This window comes from Siniperca chuatsi, linkage group LG17, assembly GCF_020085105.1.
Source record: "Siniperca chuatsi isolate FFG_IHB_CAS linkage group LG17, ASM2008510v1, whole genome shotgun sequence".
NCBI lineage: Eukaryota > Metazoa > Chordata > Actinopteri > Centrarchiformes > Sinipercidae > Siniperca > Siniperca chuatsi.
This window is the reverse complement of record NC_058058.1, coordinates 10133274-10148488: the sequence shown is the minus strand read 5'-3', so window position 1 is coordinate 10148488 and position 15215 is coordinate 10133274. Positions and strand designations below refer to the sequence as shown.

The following is a 15215-nucleotide window of genomic DNA, read 5'->3' as shown; positions in this document are numbered from 1 at the left end:
GGCCAGGCTTGACATCCCCCTGACTTGCCACAGCAGCAACTGCAGAAATATGCCCTGCTCAACCTGCCACATTAAATAGGTTAACTAATGGTTATGGTAGAAGAAAAAAATCTTATCTTATTAAATTTTCTTGTTAAATCTAATTTAAATTCCTTTTGCAGTCCTGCAGAGAAATATAACATTTCAAATGGACATTCTCCCTTTGACAGGGAGATTTTGATATTGCTAATTATCTTCTGCTTCCCTTCATTTGCTTTCATGCAGCCCTCACAGGTGAGTTGGCTGAATAAGTTAATGGGAAGGAGAGGCGAAGACAAAAAGCCCTGAGGAAAATTTGTATGCATGGTTTCGATTCACCGGGGAGAAGGTCACTTCAACAATCTGATAGGCCCTTTTAGACGATAGCAGGTTGAGAGAGAGAGTGAGAGAGCGAGCGAGTGACAGGAAGGTGAGAGGGAAAACGGGATGACACAGAGAGGTAATGTGTCAGGAATTCTGGATATGCCACCTCACACCGTCCTGAGTGTGACAGCCCTAAAGGTGTGATAACCTTAAATTCACACGCACAGACCCACACAGTCATACGAACACACACTGACATCCATCCCAGGGCATCCTCCTGGCCATGTGTAGTGATGGTGGGGGAGTTAATCACCCATGTCCATGGCCTTTAGCTGCTCTCATTAGCGGTGAGCGGTGGAGTCGTACCCGATCCATTAGCAACGCTGCCGCTAATGACACTTCACCAGCACCGCCGGGCCCACAGCCAAGTAAGGCTCCACAGCCCGGCACAGCCCCTCCATTACTGCCTCCTACTGCATACTGCCGCCACGCTTTTTAGCACTGGCAGGGGGACTGAGAGGCAAAGGAAAAAATAAGACAGAAAGAAAGGGATTGTACTTCCCTTTTTTCCTTGGTCCGGAAAAGCAGCAGGAAGACGAGGAGAGGCGGAGAGGCAGCCTGGTGGCTTTTATCTGGGATCACATCCGTTGGCGCTGTACTGCAGCATTATCGCTCCAAGCCTCTTTGTCTTTGTCTGTCTCTCACAGGCACTTACAGAGACACACATTCACACAGACACGCATGTATGTTCCCAACACACAGCTGGGCACGAAAGAACACATACATCTGCACAGTTGGACAGACAAATGGTGATAAGTCATCTTTTATGCACAGGCATGCGCTAATTAAAAAAAAAAAAACACACTGGCAAATGAGGTTTACACTGGCACACGTGTTCATCACCCCATACCCACACACACAACATCCATTCACAGCAAGTCCCAGAGAAAGCCTCACACAAAGTGCCGTGTTCTCATTCATGTTGCATGTGAAAGCCCTGTGGCTGTCATGTAACCAAACCTGTGTCACATCTGTAAAATGGCCATCATGGAGCAAGCTAGCACCCAGTTAAAAGCCAGGGCAGGCATGACTAAAGGAATATAGGCCACAGGCAACAGACCTCCTGCTTTCTCTTTCCTCTCTCTCTCTCCCTTCCACTTTCTTGTTTTATTTTTTTATCTTCTTCTCAGCTACGGCCTGGTGCATTTGTCTGCCTGTGAAGTTTTGGTGGAACAGCAGGACATCTCTTCGTCCTCCTTCTCCTCTGTCTACCTCACATAATATCTACTGCTCTGCTCAGCTCTGCTCTGTTGACAGTGCACACACATTCTTTTAGCACCCTCCAAAGGATGTCCAGGGCACAACAAGCTCCCATTCCAAATAGTTTTGGGGATAATTGCAGTGAATGAAACGTTCAGGGAATTGTGATATTAGGGTTGGATATCTGAAAATTCTTTTTGTCTCATTTTGGAGTAAGATTTGGTATATTAGGTCACAAAGGTGTGTGTTGCATGTAATATGTGTGTATTGTGATGTGTGTTTAAGGGGTTTTTATGTGCAAGGATTTTGATGTGTGTCTTTTGTTTGTGTTTCAGTACATGACTGCTGCAGCTGCCGCGGCGCCTATGCAAGGGACCTACATTCCCCAGTACACTCCTGTGCCTCCAACAGCCGTCCCTGTCGAAGTAAGACCCACACACATGCACGCCTTACTTACTAATAAAAAAATCGGTCGATGTTTACCCAAAGGAAGACATCATTACCCCTGACAGCCCACTCGCTTACACCCACAAGCGCTCACTTCGTCATTTCTAAACCTGCTCACCGCATCAACAGACCAAAACAGTCTTTAAATAGACAGACTGCATTTGAAACATGCTGTAAATTGCTCTTATTCTCTCTAAACAAATGGCCTTGCACCACCAGCAAATAACAAGGATGAAAACTGCAAGTAAAGCAAGATGAGTCAGAAGTTTTATAGTATTTGGGAAAGACATTTGAAGTGCAGCACAGACTTTGTCACTTCTTCGGCGGCTGTCTGAGCTCCTGGCAGGTTCGGGCAGTCCAGCCTGAGAAATGATGAACGTCAAAAGCGGGCGGGCAGGCAGGCAGGCCGGCGAAGAAAGCAGGCCGGCTGTCTGGCGGCTGACAGTGCAGTCGTATTCAGATGGACTATCAGTCGTGTATCAGATGACAGGAGCTGAAGTGAGACACAGTGCCGGTGCTGTCACTCTCTCACTCTCTCTCTCTCTCCCCCCTCACAGCCGGTCCAGGCTGGTAGGTAACTGGAACACACACACATCCGTCAGGCACGGAGCTCTGGTTAGCCCACCAGCCACGGACAATGACAGTTTCCCCTGACAGACCCATTAGTCGCGCACCCCCCAAGCTCCCCCTCCTCAGAAAGTTCCTCATGAAGGAGTGGGACGGAGGAGAGAGATGTAGTTGTAGTGTAGCCCCTGGCGCCTGCCTCTTACCTATTTCATCCTCACCATCATCCTCTCAATGCCAGCGTCAGCAGCGCGGTGTATATCACTGTATCAGCCAGTGTCTGGAGGGCTGATGTATGGACAGGACGCAGTATCCTTGAGAGCTTGTTAAAGGTGATTGAGATGACTCAATGATGGGGGCTATCGGTAATGCTAGACACATAAAAAGGCTAAGAGGTCGTTGTGATAAATTCAGTGCACATGGCCATCTTTAAAGATTTTAAAGATATTTAGTACAAAATGTGCTAAATTGCTTAAAGATTTGTTTTATTATTCATACATATTCGACTCCTATACACTATTCCCTATGCAATGTCAGTAATACTTCTGTATTCTTTGTTGTGTATTTTATTTAACCACCTTGTTGCCAATATTCCTCCCATGTTTTCCACTTAAGTAGCTTCATTATTATGTAAAACACAAAAGTCCTTTATATTTTCCTTACGGTGAACTGAAGCTGTATCACACATTAGTGAATGTTAAAATTCAAAACAGCAATTTTTTGGCTGCACCTTACTGTGCATGAATTGAAAAAATCTTGGTGTCTCCTCCATTATTTATATGCATTTCTGACATACAGTATATTGACATCTTTGGATGGAAAAGTTCAATATTTGAAATTAAATTCTGTGGGTGTGAGGAATGCTTGTCTACACAGCATGAGTTCAGAGTGATGAACCTGTCAGTCCGAGAAGTTAATAATGACAACAGTTTTATTTGGTTTTCTTTTATGTCATGTCAAAACAGTTTTGTTTATTATATTATTTATTATTATTTTTAAAGCCCAAAATTCTAAGTTTGTCTGAGAGGCCTTTACAGTGGGAACAACATACGACACCCTATAGTTAGACCCTTGATTCGGGTAAGAAAACGCTCTTTTAACAGGACAAAATAAAACAGCAACAGAGAACAGTTCCCTCTTCGAGGACAGAAGGACTTGAAACAGTACAGTTGTACATACAGAAGTAATAGAAGCAGAATTTTACTCGATTCAGTCGTATGCTTTTCAGCAGAAAGTATCACAGAGAGATGCTTGTTAAAGTTTGGAGCTGACACATTTTGTCCTGTGTGTGTCCTCAGGGAGTGGTGACGGACGCCTCCCCCCAGACAGTGGCTCCCTCGTCACAGGAGGTGGCTGGCCAGCAGCAACAGATCCAGGTGGAGAGTGCTGCCGACCATGCTTACTCATACCAGTCCAAGTAAGTCAAACAGTGAAGCAGGACAGTTGCTGTCAAACATTTTAACTCGGTATTCTCTCTTTTCAGGGTATTATTATTTATTATTAATCTTTTTTTTATTTATTATTATTATTATCATTATTATTTTAATTGGAAGCATTAGGGGTGGGCGATATGACAATATATATTGTGAGAGACAATATAAATTTGTCTACCCTCAGAGATTTTGACCGTTTATACCGAGGTATTCATCCCTTTAATGTGTGTATTAGGTCATGATAGGCAATGTTGCAAATCAATGAGCAGGTTAGCTTTATGGTCATATTGGCTTTTTATATAATTTTACATCCATGTGATGGAGGGTTTCCAAAGATGGTTTCCAAAGATGGTTTCTGTCATTCTGTCATTTTAGGTAGTTCTTATCACGCTTGATGTTAGGTGTTAGGTGTCACGCTTGATCTTTTGTTCAGGTGTTCATTTTTCTGATAAGCTTGGTTCTAATATAAAACATGACTTTCACGTCATAATTGACAGCTGAGGCCGGCTCGCGATTGAGTCAGCCGGGTGTATGGGCGGGACCTCGATACCGCGGCTCCAACCCCGATCACTACTGCGCAGACTCTGACTCAAAACGATGTCACCAGCGCAAGATAGCAGCTCCCATATCCGGGATATTTTGGCTTCATTTTTGTACAGTGGGAGGAAGTGGAAACGCATTGTTCATTTTTATATACAGCCTATGTTCCTGTCTGTGAATTATTTAGTGAACTAAAGGGATATTATCATACAAAATATTTTTTAGATGTTTTTTGAAATTGCAAGGTATTTCTCTTTGACAAATATTTTGTTAAGCAGCACAGTACAAAATACTAATCTCGAAAGTAAGTAAAATGAGAGGACTAAGAGAGACTTCGTCATTATAAAATGACTCCTATTCCTGGCTGCTGTTGTCATTTGTTCGTCATTTTGGTAGCTTTTTGCTTTTTTGACCTGATCAGAACGTGCTTCATTTTGCTTCAGTCTTCTGACGGGGCTGTCAGCTGTCAGCTCTATTGCTTTCCTGTGTTTGTAATATTGTGCTTTGATTACAACTGCACACCCCTCTCTCTTTCTCTCTCTCTCTCTCTGTGTTTTCTCCTCTTTCATCAGATAGCAACGTCCTGAGCGAATGTTCCTGTGACAGCGTTGCCTTGAGACAGAAGGTGGCTGCACTGTGAATGTGAGGAAAAGAGAAAATAAAGAGATTGCTTCCAGATTGCCCAGGCACCAAAAAAAGAGACACTTTTTTCATTTCCTACCTGGCCTACGAGAAAAAAAAATGCAAGAAGGAGGTAAAGAGTGCTGAGGAAGGGGATGGGAAAATTGCTGGGCACAGTGCAAAGAAGTGAAATTGTTTAGTCTGGGAACCTGCCTGAAGGGCTGGGCTGAAGCTTGAAAAGTTTCTCAAAGAAAAATCTCAACCAATTTAAAAAAAATTTAAAAAAAGAAGAAAAAACAAATAAAAAATTACAAAAGAAAAGGTTGAATGCGCAGGTAGGTGATGAAGTTTATTTTGTAATTAGAAAAGGGGAGTCAAGTTTGAGATACACACAGAGACTGTCTTCCTCAGATATTAAGCTACAATTTCTTTTCACTCTTTTTTATGTTCTAGTGTTAAATTTTAGTTTTCTAGATATATTCGAAAACAAAGTGTTTTTTCTTTCTTGAATCTTCATGGCCTTAATTTGAAGGGCGCCAGAAACTTTTTACAGAGTTGAAGTCTGACGTCTGGTTAGGGGGAAAAAAAGCAAACAAAATCAGTCTCTTGGACCACTTGGAGGGTACAAGACACTGGATGAGTTGTTCTAAAGAGGAAAAAAGAATCTATCACATAAGCTGTACAGATTTAATAGAGAAGAGCTTTTTTTCGTTTCTTCATTAGAAGAAAACTTTGATAATTATTATGTCAGAGGTAACTAAGTGTCAGAAGAAAACAAAATGTCTGTTGGGGAAAAAGACTCGAGGGTGGGGGTGGGAAGGAGGGGGAGAGAAGAAGCTTTGAAGAGATTTTTCACAATGAGGAAAAAATGAAAACATAAGAAAACATGCTGCATTGTAGATGCAGTCTGTTGCAAATGCTGAACTTGTTTTTTATTATCATAATTATTATTTTACATGGCAAAGTTGCTGTCAATGACATTAGTGCTTTTTATCTGCCACATTTTACCTTTTTTATGAGCTTTAAGATGTTTTTAGCCCGCTTTGCTTGTCACACTGCAAAAAGAAAAAAAAACAAAAGAAGAAGAAAAAAATCATAAAATTAACTACAAAAAAAACTACGGAAAAAATTCTGGCAGTGAAATAAAAACAGTAGATTCAGTAGGAGCTTACGGTTTAAACCAATCAGTGCAAAAGCAATAGAGGAAATTGTTGACAATTTCTGTAGTCTTTCCTAGTTGTGGATCAAATGCAGCCCATGGATGGCCATTTTTATACCAAAGATGAAGAGACACTCTGAACCAGTTTTTTTTTTTTTTTTTTTTTTTTTTTTTTTCATTTTTCAGTTTGGTTTTGTTGTTGTTGTTGATGTTGTTGTTGATGATGTTAATGTTGATATTGCTGTTGTTGATGTTGCTGTTGTCGTTGTTTTTTATTTGACCTTGATGGCCGGACCAGTCCTTACTATCTTAACATCTTCTTTTCACCGGGTTTAAGCTAGTTTTCCACGGTTGTCTAAGCTGTTACACATGCGCACACACACACAAACACACACACACACACACACATATGTACACATGTCTAAAGATGCACACACTTACTGTACAAACTCACACACACATCAAACAGTATTTAAAGTGTGATGCAACCAGTGGCAGTCCTACCAAAAGTCCTTTTTCTTCACCTCCTCTTCTTGTCTTTTCATTTCTTTATATGTCTCATCACTTTTACGATGCTTTCACACACCGTGGGTGCATTCCACCTCTCTCTCTCTCAGATCCTGCAGGGAAAACTTAAGGAAACAGACTGGGGAATGTTGCTTGCTACGCTCCGTGGTTGTCGACACATTGCTTCCAGCTTTGTCCTCTTATTACTCTTCCTGCTTCTGTCCTCAGTCTCTTTATCTCTTTGATTCAACTATACCAAACTCAACCATTTCTTAATATACTGAGCTTCAATGTTGAACTGGGAATCTCCCTGCTGCTGTTTGACCTCATTTTAATCTCTATCATGTTGATATTACCAAACCTAGGTCACTTTTTTGAGTATTTGCCTGAATACCAGATGAGTGATGTTTGCTGCATATTGTACACCAGATAAGTTGTTAGTCACAACAAAAATCTGACTTTGATCTTTAGCAATGATTGCATTAACTTTATGGCACTTGTGGTACTGACTTAACCTATTTTGCGGCCAACGCATTTTTAAAAAACAATGAAGAAGTCATAGAAATGCTTAAAAGAATAGTTTGACATTTTTTGGAAATATGATTATTCGCTTTCTTCCTGAAAGTTAGATGAGAAAATCAATTTCACTCTCTTATCTGTACGGTAAATATGAAGCTACCGTCAACAGCTTAGCTTAGCTTAGCACAAAGACTGGAAACGGGAAATAGCCAGCCTGGCTCTGTCTGAAAGTAACAAAATCAGCCTACCAGCACCTCTAAAGCCGACTAATAAACACGTTATATCTCGCATTCTTTCTGCACATGCCCTCTATTATGACGTAAATGTTGTGGACGAACGCTTCTCCACTCCACAAGAAGCAACACAATAACGGCAAATACTGCGCTGATCAGAGGATAGGTATCTATCTTCAGGGAGCTGATCAAACAAATGTCAGGTAGCCTTTGAGGAAGACGGATGCATGAGTATACATCACTTATGCGCATGTCACACAGCTGTTCCAATTAAACGTGTCAGCGCTTGTAAACACCTGTATTAGATTACATCCATGTAAACAATTGACCCGAAATCTTCAATAAGAATGATTTCAATCAGAATGACAAAAGAGTGTGCATGTAACCGCAGCTAGTGAGGTTGATAGGCAACCAGCAGGGACTCCAAGAAATTACTGTGAAGAAATGTTGCACAGTTTCTTAAAAACACAACTGAGCACAAGCAAAATTGACTCTTTTACTCAATGAGAGGACATCTGTAAACCAGGGAACTTTGCTTTGTAAGACCTGTTTGCATTGTAAGACTATCACTCTGACACTAACAAGGCATGGAAGAAGTATGTTTAAAGGGTAGACAAGGACTGTCTGTCTTGAACACCCCCCTGATCATTTGCCCAACACAAGCAGGGGACGTCAGGAACTAACTGGGCTCCTCACCAGCCATAACAAGATGTTGATGGCAGCTCCTTCCTCGACCCCACTACTGAGTGTCAGTTACACCCTTGGTTGTCCCAATTTATTGCACAAACAACCCTGTCTCATCTTATGCTGTCTTTCCATCCCAGAGCTGTGTGAGGTTTCCAATGATTCCATCTCTGAGGATTGTCCCTGAAGAAATTGCCTGTGGGACAGCAGCCATTTTTGCCCCCATTAAAGCAGCCTTTGTGTGTCAGGAGCAGTGTGTTTCTGCTCTGTTCACCCATGTCTGCTTGCTCTGCCCCACTGTGGTGCTACAGCGCTAAAAAGACCCCGTTTTTTCCCTGCTTCATTGGCACCATTGATGTGCCATGGCCAAGCCAGGCTCCTTTTGCTCTCATTTTACCTCATTCTGTCCTTCTTCCCCCTCTCTCGCACTCTCTCTGAGGTTTCTTCTCTTTATTGGATGGTGCAGAAGCAGAACCACAAACCAATTTCAGTCACTCTCGCAATGAGGCTTGACGGGCCCAATTTGTCTCCCTCTGGGGCAATAGGATCCACTCCAGTGTCCCTCAAAAGACCCTTTTCTTCCAGACAGAGAGGGAGCTTTTTGTTTGGTGACAATTGCAATTGAGCTCTTGCAGTTCATGTGACTCATTCAAATCCAAGTCCAGCGCTGCATTTTGGGACATAATGGCGTGTTGTGCACATTACAGGCAAGCTATGTTATTGTGCGTGGCGATGTTTGTAAGTAACAATCAAATTGTACATCGAGTGCCTTTTAATGAAGCTTCCAAATGATTCCAAATTATCTGTGTGATAGTTAAAAAAAATGAAAAAAGCACATGGAAGAGCTTGTTTGATTCAGCTGTGCTAAAGAAATGCTACACAATATCGAAGCCACTCTATGGTGCTAAAGAGGAAGCAGTCTTGGGCTTGTGCCTTCATTGTGTTAACAGATCTCTGTGAGGAGCTGGCCACTGTTGATCATTTGGCCATGAACTCACTCTTAACAGGCCGTCTGTCCACTTCCTCACACAAAAGAAACAGGCACACAGGTTCCTGAAGTGAACTACACTGTTAAAGCCATACGTACATTTTCACACATGTAACAATGTAAAATACCTGCTTTACATTTTTTTTCTTCCATCCACCAACGGAGGTCAAAAGCCAAATGTGTAATTCAAACTGTCTCTCAATGACCGTTCAGCTGTTTATTGTCCAATCAAATCAACACCTGCCCTTTTCGTTTCATCTGATCTGCCACTCAACATCTGCTTTCACTTGCCGCGAGGCTATGATTTGCTCTTATCTCCCAATGAACAAGTCTCTGCCACATTACAATCTTTAACAGCTAACAACTTACAAATGTTGGGTTTTAGAGCTCCCACGTCACTCATCTGTTCGTCATTGTAGCATGAACTCACTGTATTCCATTTCTGAGTTATTTTAAGTGTCCTAATTAAACAACAGAGCTGCTGAACTATAACTTTACCAGTTTTAAGCTAGTATGTGTGTGCCTGTGTGTATGTGTTAAGAGTTGTTCTACTCAACAGTTCAACTTTTAGTGAAGTTATGAATACAGCATCGCTATAACCGAGTTCCCTAGACTTTTACAGCGGCTGTTTTATAGAGTACAGTAGAGAGCAGAGCGTCCTACAAATGGCCTGAGATTCAATAGTAATGGTATTATGGGAAATAGGATTACAAATAGCCAAGAGATCATGGAAAAACTGCACAACAAAGAATATCAGCTCTGTTTTGCTAATGGAGATTCAAGAAAGAAAAAGATGTTAAGGCAGGTGTTTGCTTTTGGTGTACCGCACCAATATTTCACAGATCTGAAAGATTACCCAATTGAACAAACAGAAAAGGCTTTTTCTTAATAGCACAATGGCATAATGTACCTTTTCAGAATACCAATACCTTTGCGGGAGTGTACAGAAGGCATGCCTGCAATTTACAGGAGGCTGTAGCAGAAATGCTCTACCCCCAGTCATGTGTCAGCACAAACCAGGAGCCAGCTATACCAAGAGAGAAAGTGTATTTGTGTGAGAAAGAAAGAGGGGGGGGATCATTAGCTGCTGTTGCCGGGCAGGAGTGGTCATAGCCTGGAGTTTCTCCGTCTTCATGCAGCAGTATGTCCCCTGTACAGGACTCCAGGAGGAGACCAGTTTGACCCATCACTAACTAGCAACACACACTCTTCCTTTCCTATTCCATCACACCAAGATATACTCTTTCTCTCCTTTTCTGCACAGTTGCTTATCATTTTCCACCTCTTACATTTTTTCCTTCCCCTTCTTTAAGTCCACATCAGCATCCTTTTCAGCTTTAGGAAAGACATCAAACATCAAAGACTCCAATCTGCTGCTCTCTCGTAATCTTAGGATCTCACCTACTTTTAGAGAAGATTGGCCAGAGATCGAGGGACCCGTTTCACAACATTTGCAACGTGCAAGCTGTGATTTGCAACACGACATCATGTCCTCTTGTGTTAATTTTGACACGTTTCACTAATCAAAACAAACGCCATACTTGTGACCCATGCATGAGAGAACCCTCTAGGACTCGAGAAGCAACGATCATTTGTGAAACGTGACGCTGCCCCCAGTTGGAATCTGTGTCCAAGCACTGCTCGCAAATAGCCTTTGTGAAATGGGCTCATGGATCATAGGCCAAGTTTCCACCATCGCATTCATTATCACACCTCCATAGCAGGTTGGAGGTGTAATGTCCTTGTTGGCATTTCATATTGCTTAGTAAACCTGGGCCCTACTGGTGTTCTATCACCTTCAACGGTTTGCCTGCTGAAGTGTCAGGATGATATTGTTTGCTGCCATAGCGCCAAAAAGTCAAAACAAAGTTTATGCAATCATATATTAAGTATTTAATATTTTGTGATGTATATTTTTGTGAAATTAACCATATATCTGACAACATCTAAATTACCACAATGCAGTAAATCTCACTCATCTAGTGTAAGCAGATGCTCAGAATTGTTTTCAAACTACTATTTGATGCAGGATGAAGAAAGTATACTGTACATTTAGAGCGAATGTGGGGAATGTAACATTTCATTCCCTGTCAGTCCTCTTCGGATAAGACACACACTCTCCACACGGTAAATCTGATCTTCTTTGAGCTTCCCTGAGATAGCTGATAAATACAGATCTTGAGACTTTACTTACATCCAGGTTTTCTCTGGTGTCTCTCCAGTTTTCAAGGCAAGGTGCTTACTTTAAAAAAAAAAAAAAAAAAAGTTTTCTCAATCCGTCCCTAACTCACCATTTCTCACAGTCACTGCCGCCATCCCTAAATCTGACATGATTTAGAAAGGCATTCATGTAGTGTGGCTTCCCCACTGTGACATGAGTAAACTCATTAGATGCATTACATGTCATACTCACTTGTCGTGAGGCTCTTGCGGATTCATCCTTGTGAACGGAGTTGTAGCCATTCCACATTGATTCTCGTGTGTTAGGAAAACAGTAGTTCAGAGTTACTCTCACAGCCTGTCTCCCACAGAGTGTAAAGGAGAGCTGTGGCTCAATAACTCATCACAGACAAGCACATACACACACACACACACACTCCACATACATAATGCAGTGGGAAAATTGCTCAAACTACCCCCCACAAGAGCGAGGCCCTGTGCTTTTTAATTGATGCTTCGGTCCACCTTTGATGAGAGCTATCGATTGGCCACACAACCCCAGGAGCGCAGCCAGCCAGCCAGCACACAACTCGTGGAGTTCAAACAGCTCCCTGAAAAATACAAAATCCAACAATCACTAGGAAATGGCCGACCAAATTGTTTAGAGATAGTCAGCACAGAAAGTGTGTTAGGCATGGGATTAATTTACCAGATAAAAAGAGGAACTATTTATTTGGACAGCAGAGCGGTTTTTGATTTGTTTTGTGTTAGTATTCTCTTTTAGTTTTGTTTTTTTGGTTTTCACTTTTCTTTGTTTCGGTGCCGAGGAGGACATGGTCACGCCTCGCACACGCTGCTCAGTGTGTGTGATCTTTGAGAAACTATCTGTACATCTGTGGATGTTAGGATTTGACTTGGGTTTTATGAGTTGTTTTTTTTCTCTCTGATGAAGCTTTCAATAAAAAAATGTGGAAAAAAGCACCAAGGAGCGCTGTTGTCTTTTAATCTGCATTACTGTTGTCTTTTAATCTGCTGTTTTTCCTGCCCTCAAGCCATTATTATGGAAACATTTATTATGCACCAAGCATCCTCTGAGGAACACACACAGAACACACCATCTTCCCCATAGCCTATTATCTATATGACTAAATTGCAGTGGGAAGCAAGAGGAAGCTCTATTATTATTATCATCCAGCCTGATGGCACCTGCTGTGCGTTGACCTTGGTCCCTCACATCCTCTCATAATTACAGCCTTCGTAAATGGAGCTAATACCTCTCGATGGGATTTCCCCCATCACAGCTCACACACACTTGATTGGGCGTAAAGTGGTCATAATCAAAGACGGAGGAGCCTGCCGGAGGAAGAAGTGGATCGATGGCAATCAATCTTCGTCTTCACTCTCATTTAGGCCCAATCAATTGCTGTCCTTGTCACCTCCTAGGGACGCCTGTTCTGTCAATACCAGAGCTGCACACTAGCCAAGTTACCACTCGTAGAGATGTCTCTGCAAGATCAAGGCAACAAGGCCGGCACTCTAAGACAAAGGACGTCTTAAAAGAGAACAATTGACTGGTTGGATTAGACTGAGTGTGTGTGCATGTGCACTAGAATGTGTATGATTGGGCCGTCAAGAGTCACAGCTTCCTTTTTTTTTCCACATCTGCTGATGTGAGAATACAGAGAAGTACCTCAGTGCTGTTGGTGTGGTACATTCACAGCAATTTAAAACATTTTAATGCTCTGAGAGACTTCTCCGTGGTGCTGTGGTTTTCTCTACTACACACACTATGGCTGTTAAATCTGGGAAAATGCAGTGGGATCCTTTATCGAGTGAAATGCCACAGATTGAATCTCACTCCCTTGGAGCCAGGCAGCCTCCTTATCTGGACTTATAGAGATGTAGCAGTTGAGCACCACAAGGGTGCAGCATACCAACACAGATGTTATCTGGTGTGTTTATTTCACAGCGGAGTGAGAACCCCTCCACACACACACACACACACACACATAAACACACACACCACCACTGGATACAAATCAAGGACTTCTCCACTAGGTGAAACTCAACACGGCAATACAACCAGCCTTCCCATCAAGCATTTGCCATCTGCTGAATATACTGTATACAAAGATTAGGAAGGAAAAGCCTGGACGTGCATTAAAATATATCTGTCCTACTTGCAGTACAAATTGTCTGATTGATGTGCATTTATATAGGATAAACATGCTCTTTGAGGGGTCCCCGGATGCAGCATTTAGTGTTGATAAGGGAGCTGATGGCAAATCCTGGCAGGAGCTTCACTGTGACAACTGTGAACTATACGGAAACATAAATCCCATGTGCGTTTAAAGATGCAGACCTAAAAGAGAACTGTTTGTTTTTACAGTACAATACATGCTAAAAGGATTGTCCTGATATAATAAAAATGACCCACATGCTACAAAACAAGTACTAATAATTAGTAACCATTATTTTGGTTCTGAAGGATATCTATTTGCCTACAACAAATGATCTGTATAGACATCTGGGGTGACAAGGTTTCAGGTTCCAGCTAGTTGTACACAACTGATTTTATTCCAGACCAATCTAAACAGAGGATTTAGTGAAATTGGGTTGATTGGGCCTGAGACCTTTAACGACCCTGAGCGTCCAGGTGCAGTCTGAGTGGTTTTGCAACCAATTAAGAATCGTCAGCAACCACAAACACACCTGGTGCTTCCTTATTAGCTCATACTCCACTAAGAGAGACATAATTAACCAAAGGGGGGATGTGCACTGCTGAGCTAAAATCTAAATAATGCCCAAGAGGGGTTTGGTGTGTTTTGAGGGGGAATTCATTATTCGCTTAATCTAGGAATATGTGAATGCAACATTAGGCCAGTGAACCTCATTACAAGCTTATTGTGGATATCTCATTAGTGGAGAAATGCACGATTCATATTTATATACCATCTAGGTCTATTAGATTCAGGAAGAAATATTGCATGAGTAACATGTCTATAATCTTGGCACAAATCTGAAATTGTTAAAGTATAATTCCAGTTAATCACAACTGGGATCTTATTTTGGAATTTTGGCCATAAGTAGATTGTATTAACCCATTTAATTGCTGAGAAGTGGGGTTGCAGTGACATCACTAAAAAAAACAGTCAAATGGGTCAAGAAACACAAGCAGTCAGATGATCATTCAGGGTTTAAACAAATCTGCAGGTTAGCAAAACTTATATGGAAGAGAAAATGAAGGTGAACAGTAAAATATTATGTCTATTGTAAATATCCATCACAGCTTGCAGACCGACTTCCAGGTTCAACTTTGACCTAGTGTATTTGTGTTGTGAGCGCCCAAAATTTTCCTGTGCAATGAAGGATTACAGATATTTCAGGTGCACTCACGCTATGTTTTACTGCCAAATAGTGGCTTAGATCATCAGGCTAAACTTTTTGATTGTTTACAGCCTTTCTGATCGTCTCACCGCTCGTCTTTTTTGCTTTGTTGGACTTCAATGTTGTGATGTTACCGTGTTCTCAGATCTCAGCAATTACTTTGGTGAGTACAATGGTATCCCTGATAGAAATGATGGCTAAAACTACAAAAATATGGCACGTGTAATAAACTAGAGTTATCCTTTAAATCATTTGGGGCTGAAGTTTAAAGCTGCACTAATCAATCATCTTTATGTGAACAACTGGTCAAATTACTAGGTGTAAAACGACAAATTATTGCCCCAAAATATGCCCCAAAACGATGTTTACGC

The 15215-nt window shown here is 41.7% G+C and overlaps 1 protein-coding gene across 5 annotated transcripts in view; it reads left to right on the top strand.

Annotated features, from left to right (window-relative positions):
• rbms3 (RNA binding motif, single stranded interacting protein) overlaps nt 1–12438 on the top strand; it is a 287297-nt gene extending 274859 nt beyond the window's left edge. For 4 of the 5 annotated variants that reach the window (XM_044170807.1, XM_044170808.1, XM_044170812.1 and 1 more), the window contains 3 exons: nt 1938–2027; nt 3912–4030; nt 5159–12438. In XM_044170807.1, the coding sequence (XP_044026742.1) occupies nt 1938–2027; nt 3912–4030; nt 5159–5162 (213 nt within the window). In that variant the 3' untranslated portion in view covers nt 5163–12438. Of the gene's footprint in view, nt 1–1937; nt 2028–3911; nt 4035–5158 lie in introns of those variants that run through there. The other variant, XM_044170811.1, reaches the window with a different exon arrangement.
• Nucleotides 12439–15215: the final 2777 nt, after the last annotated feature.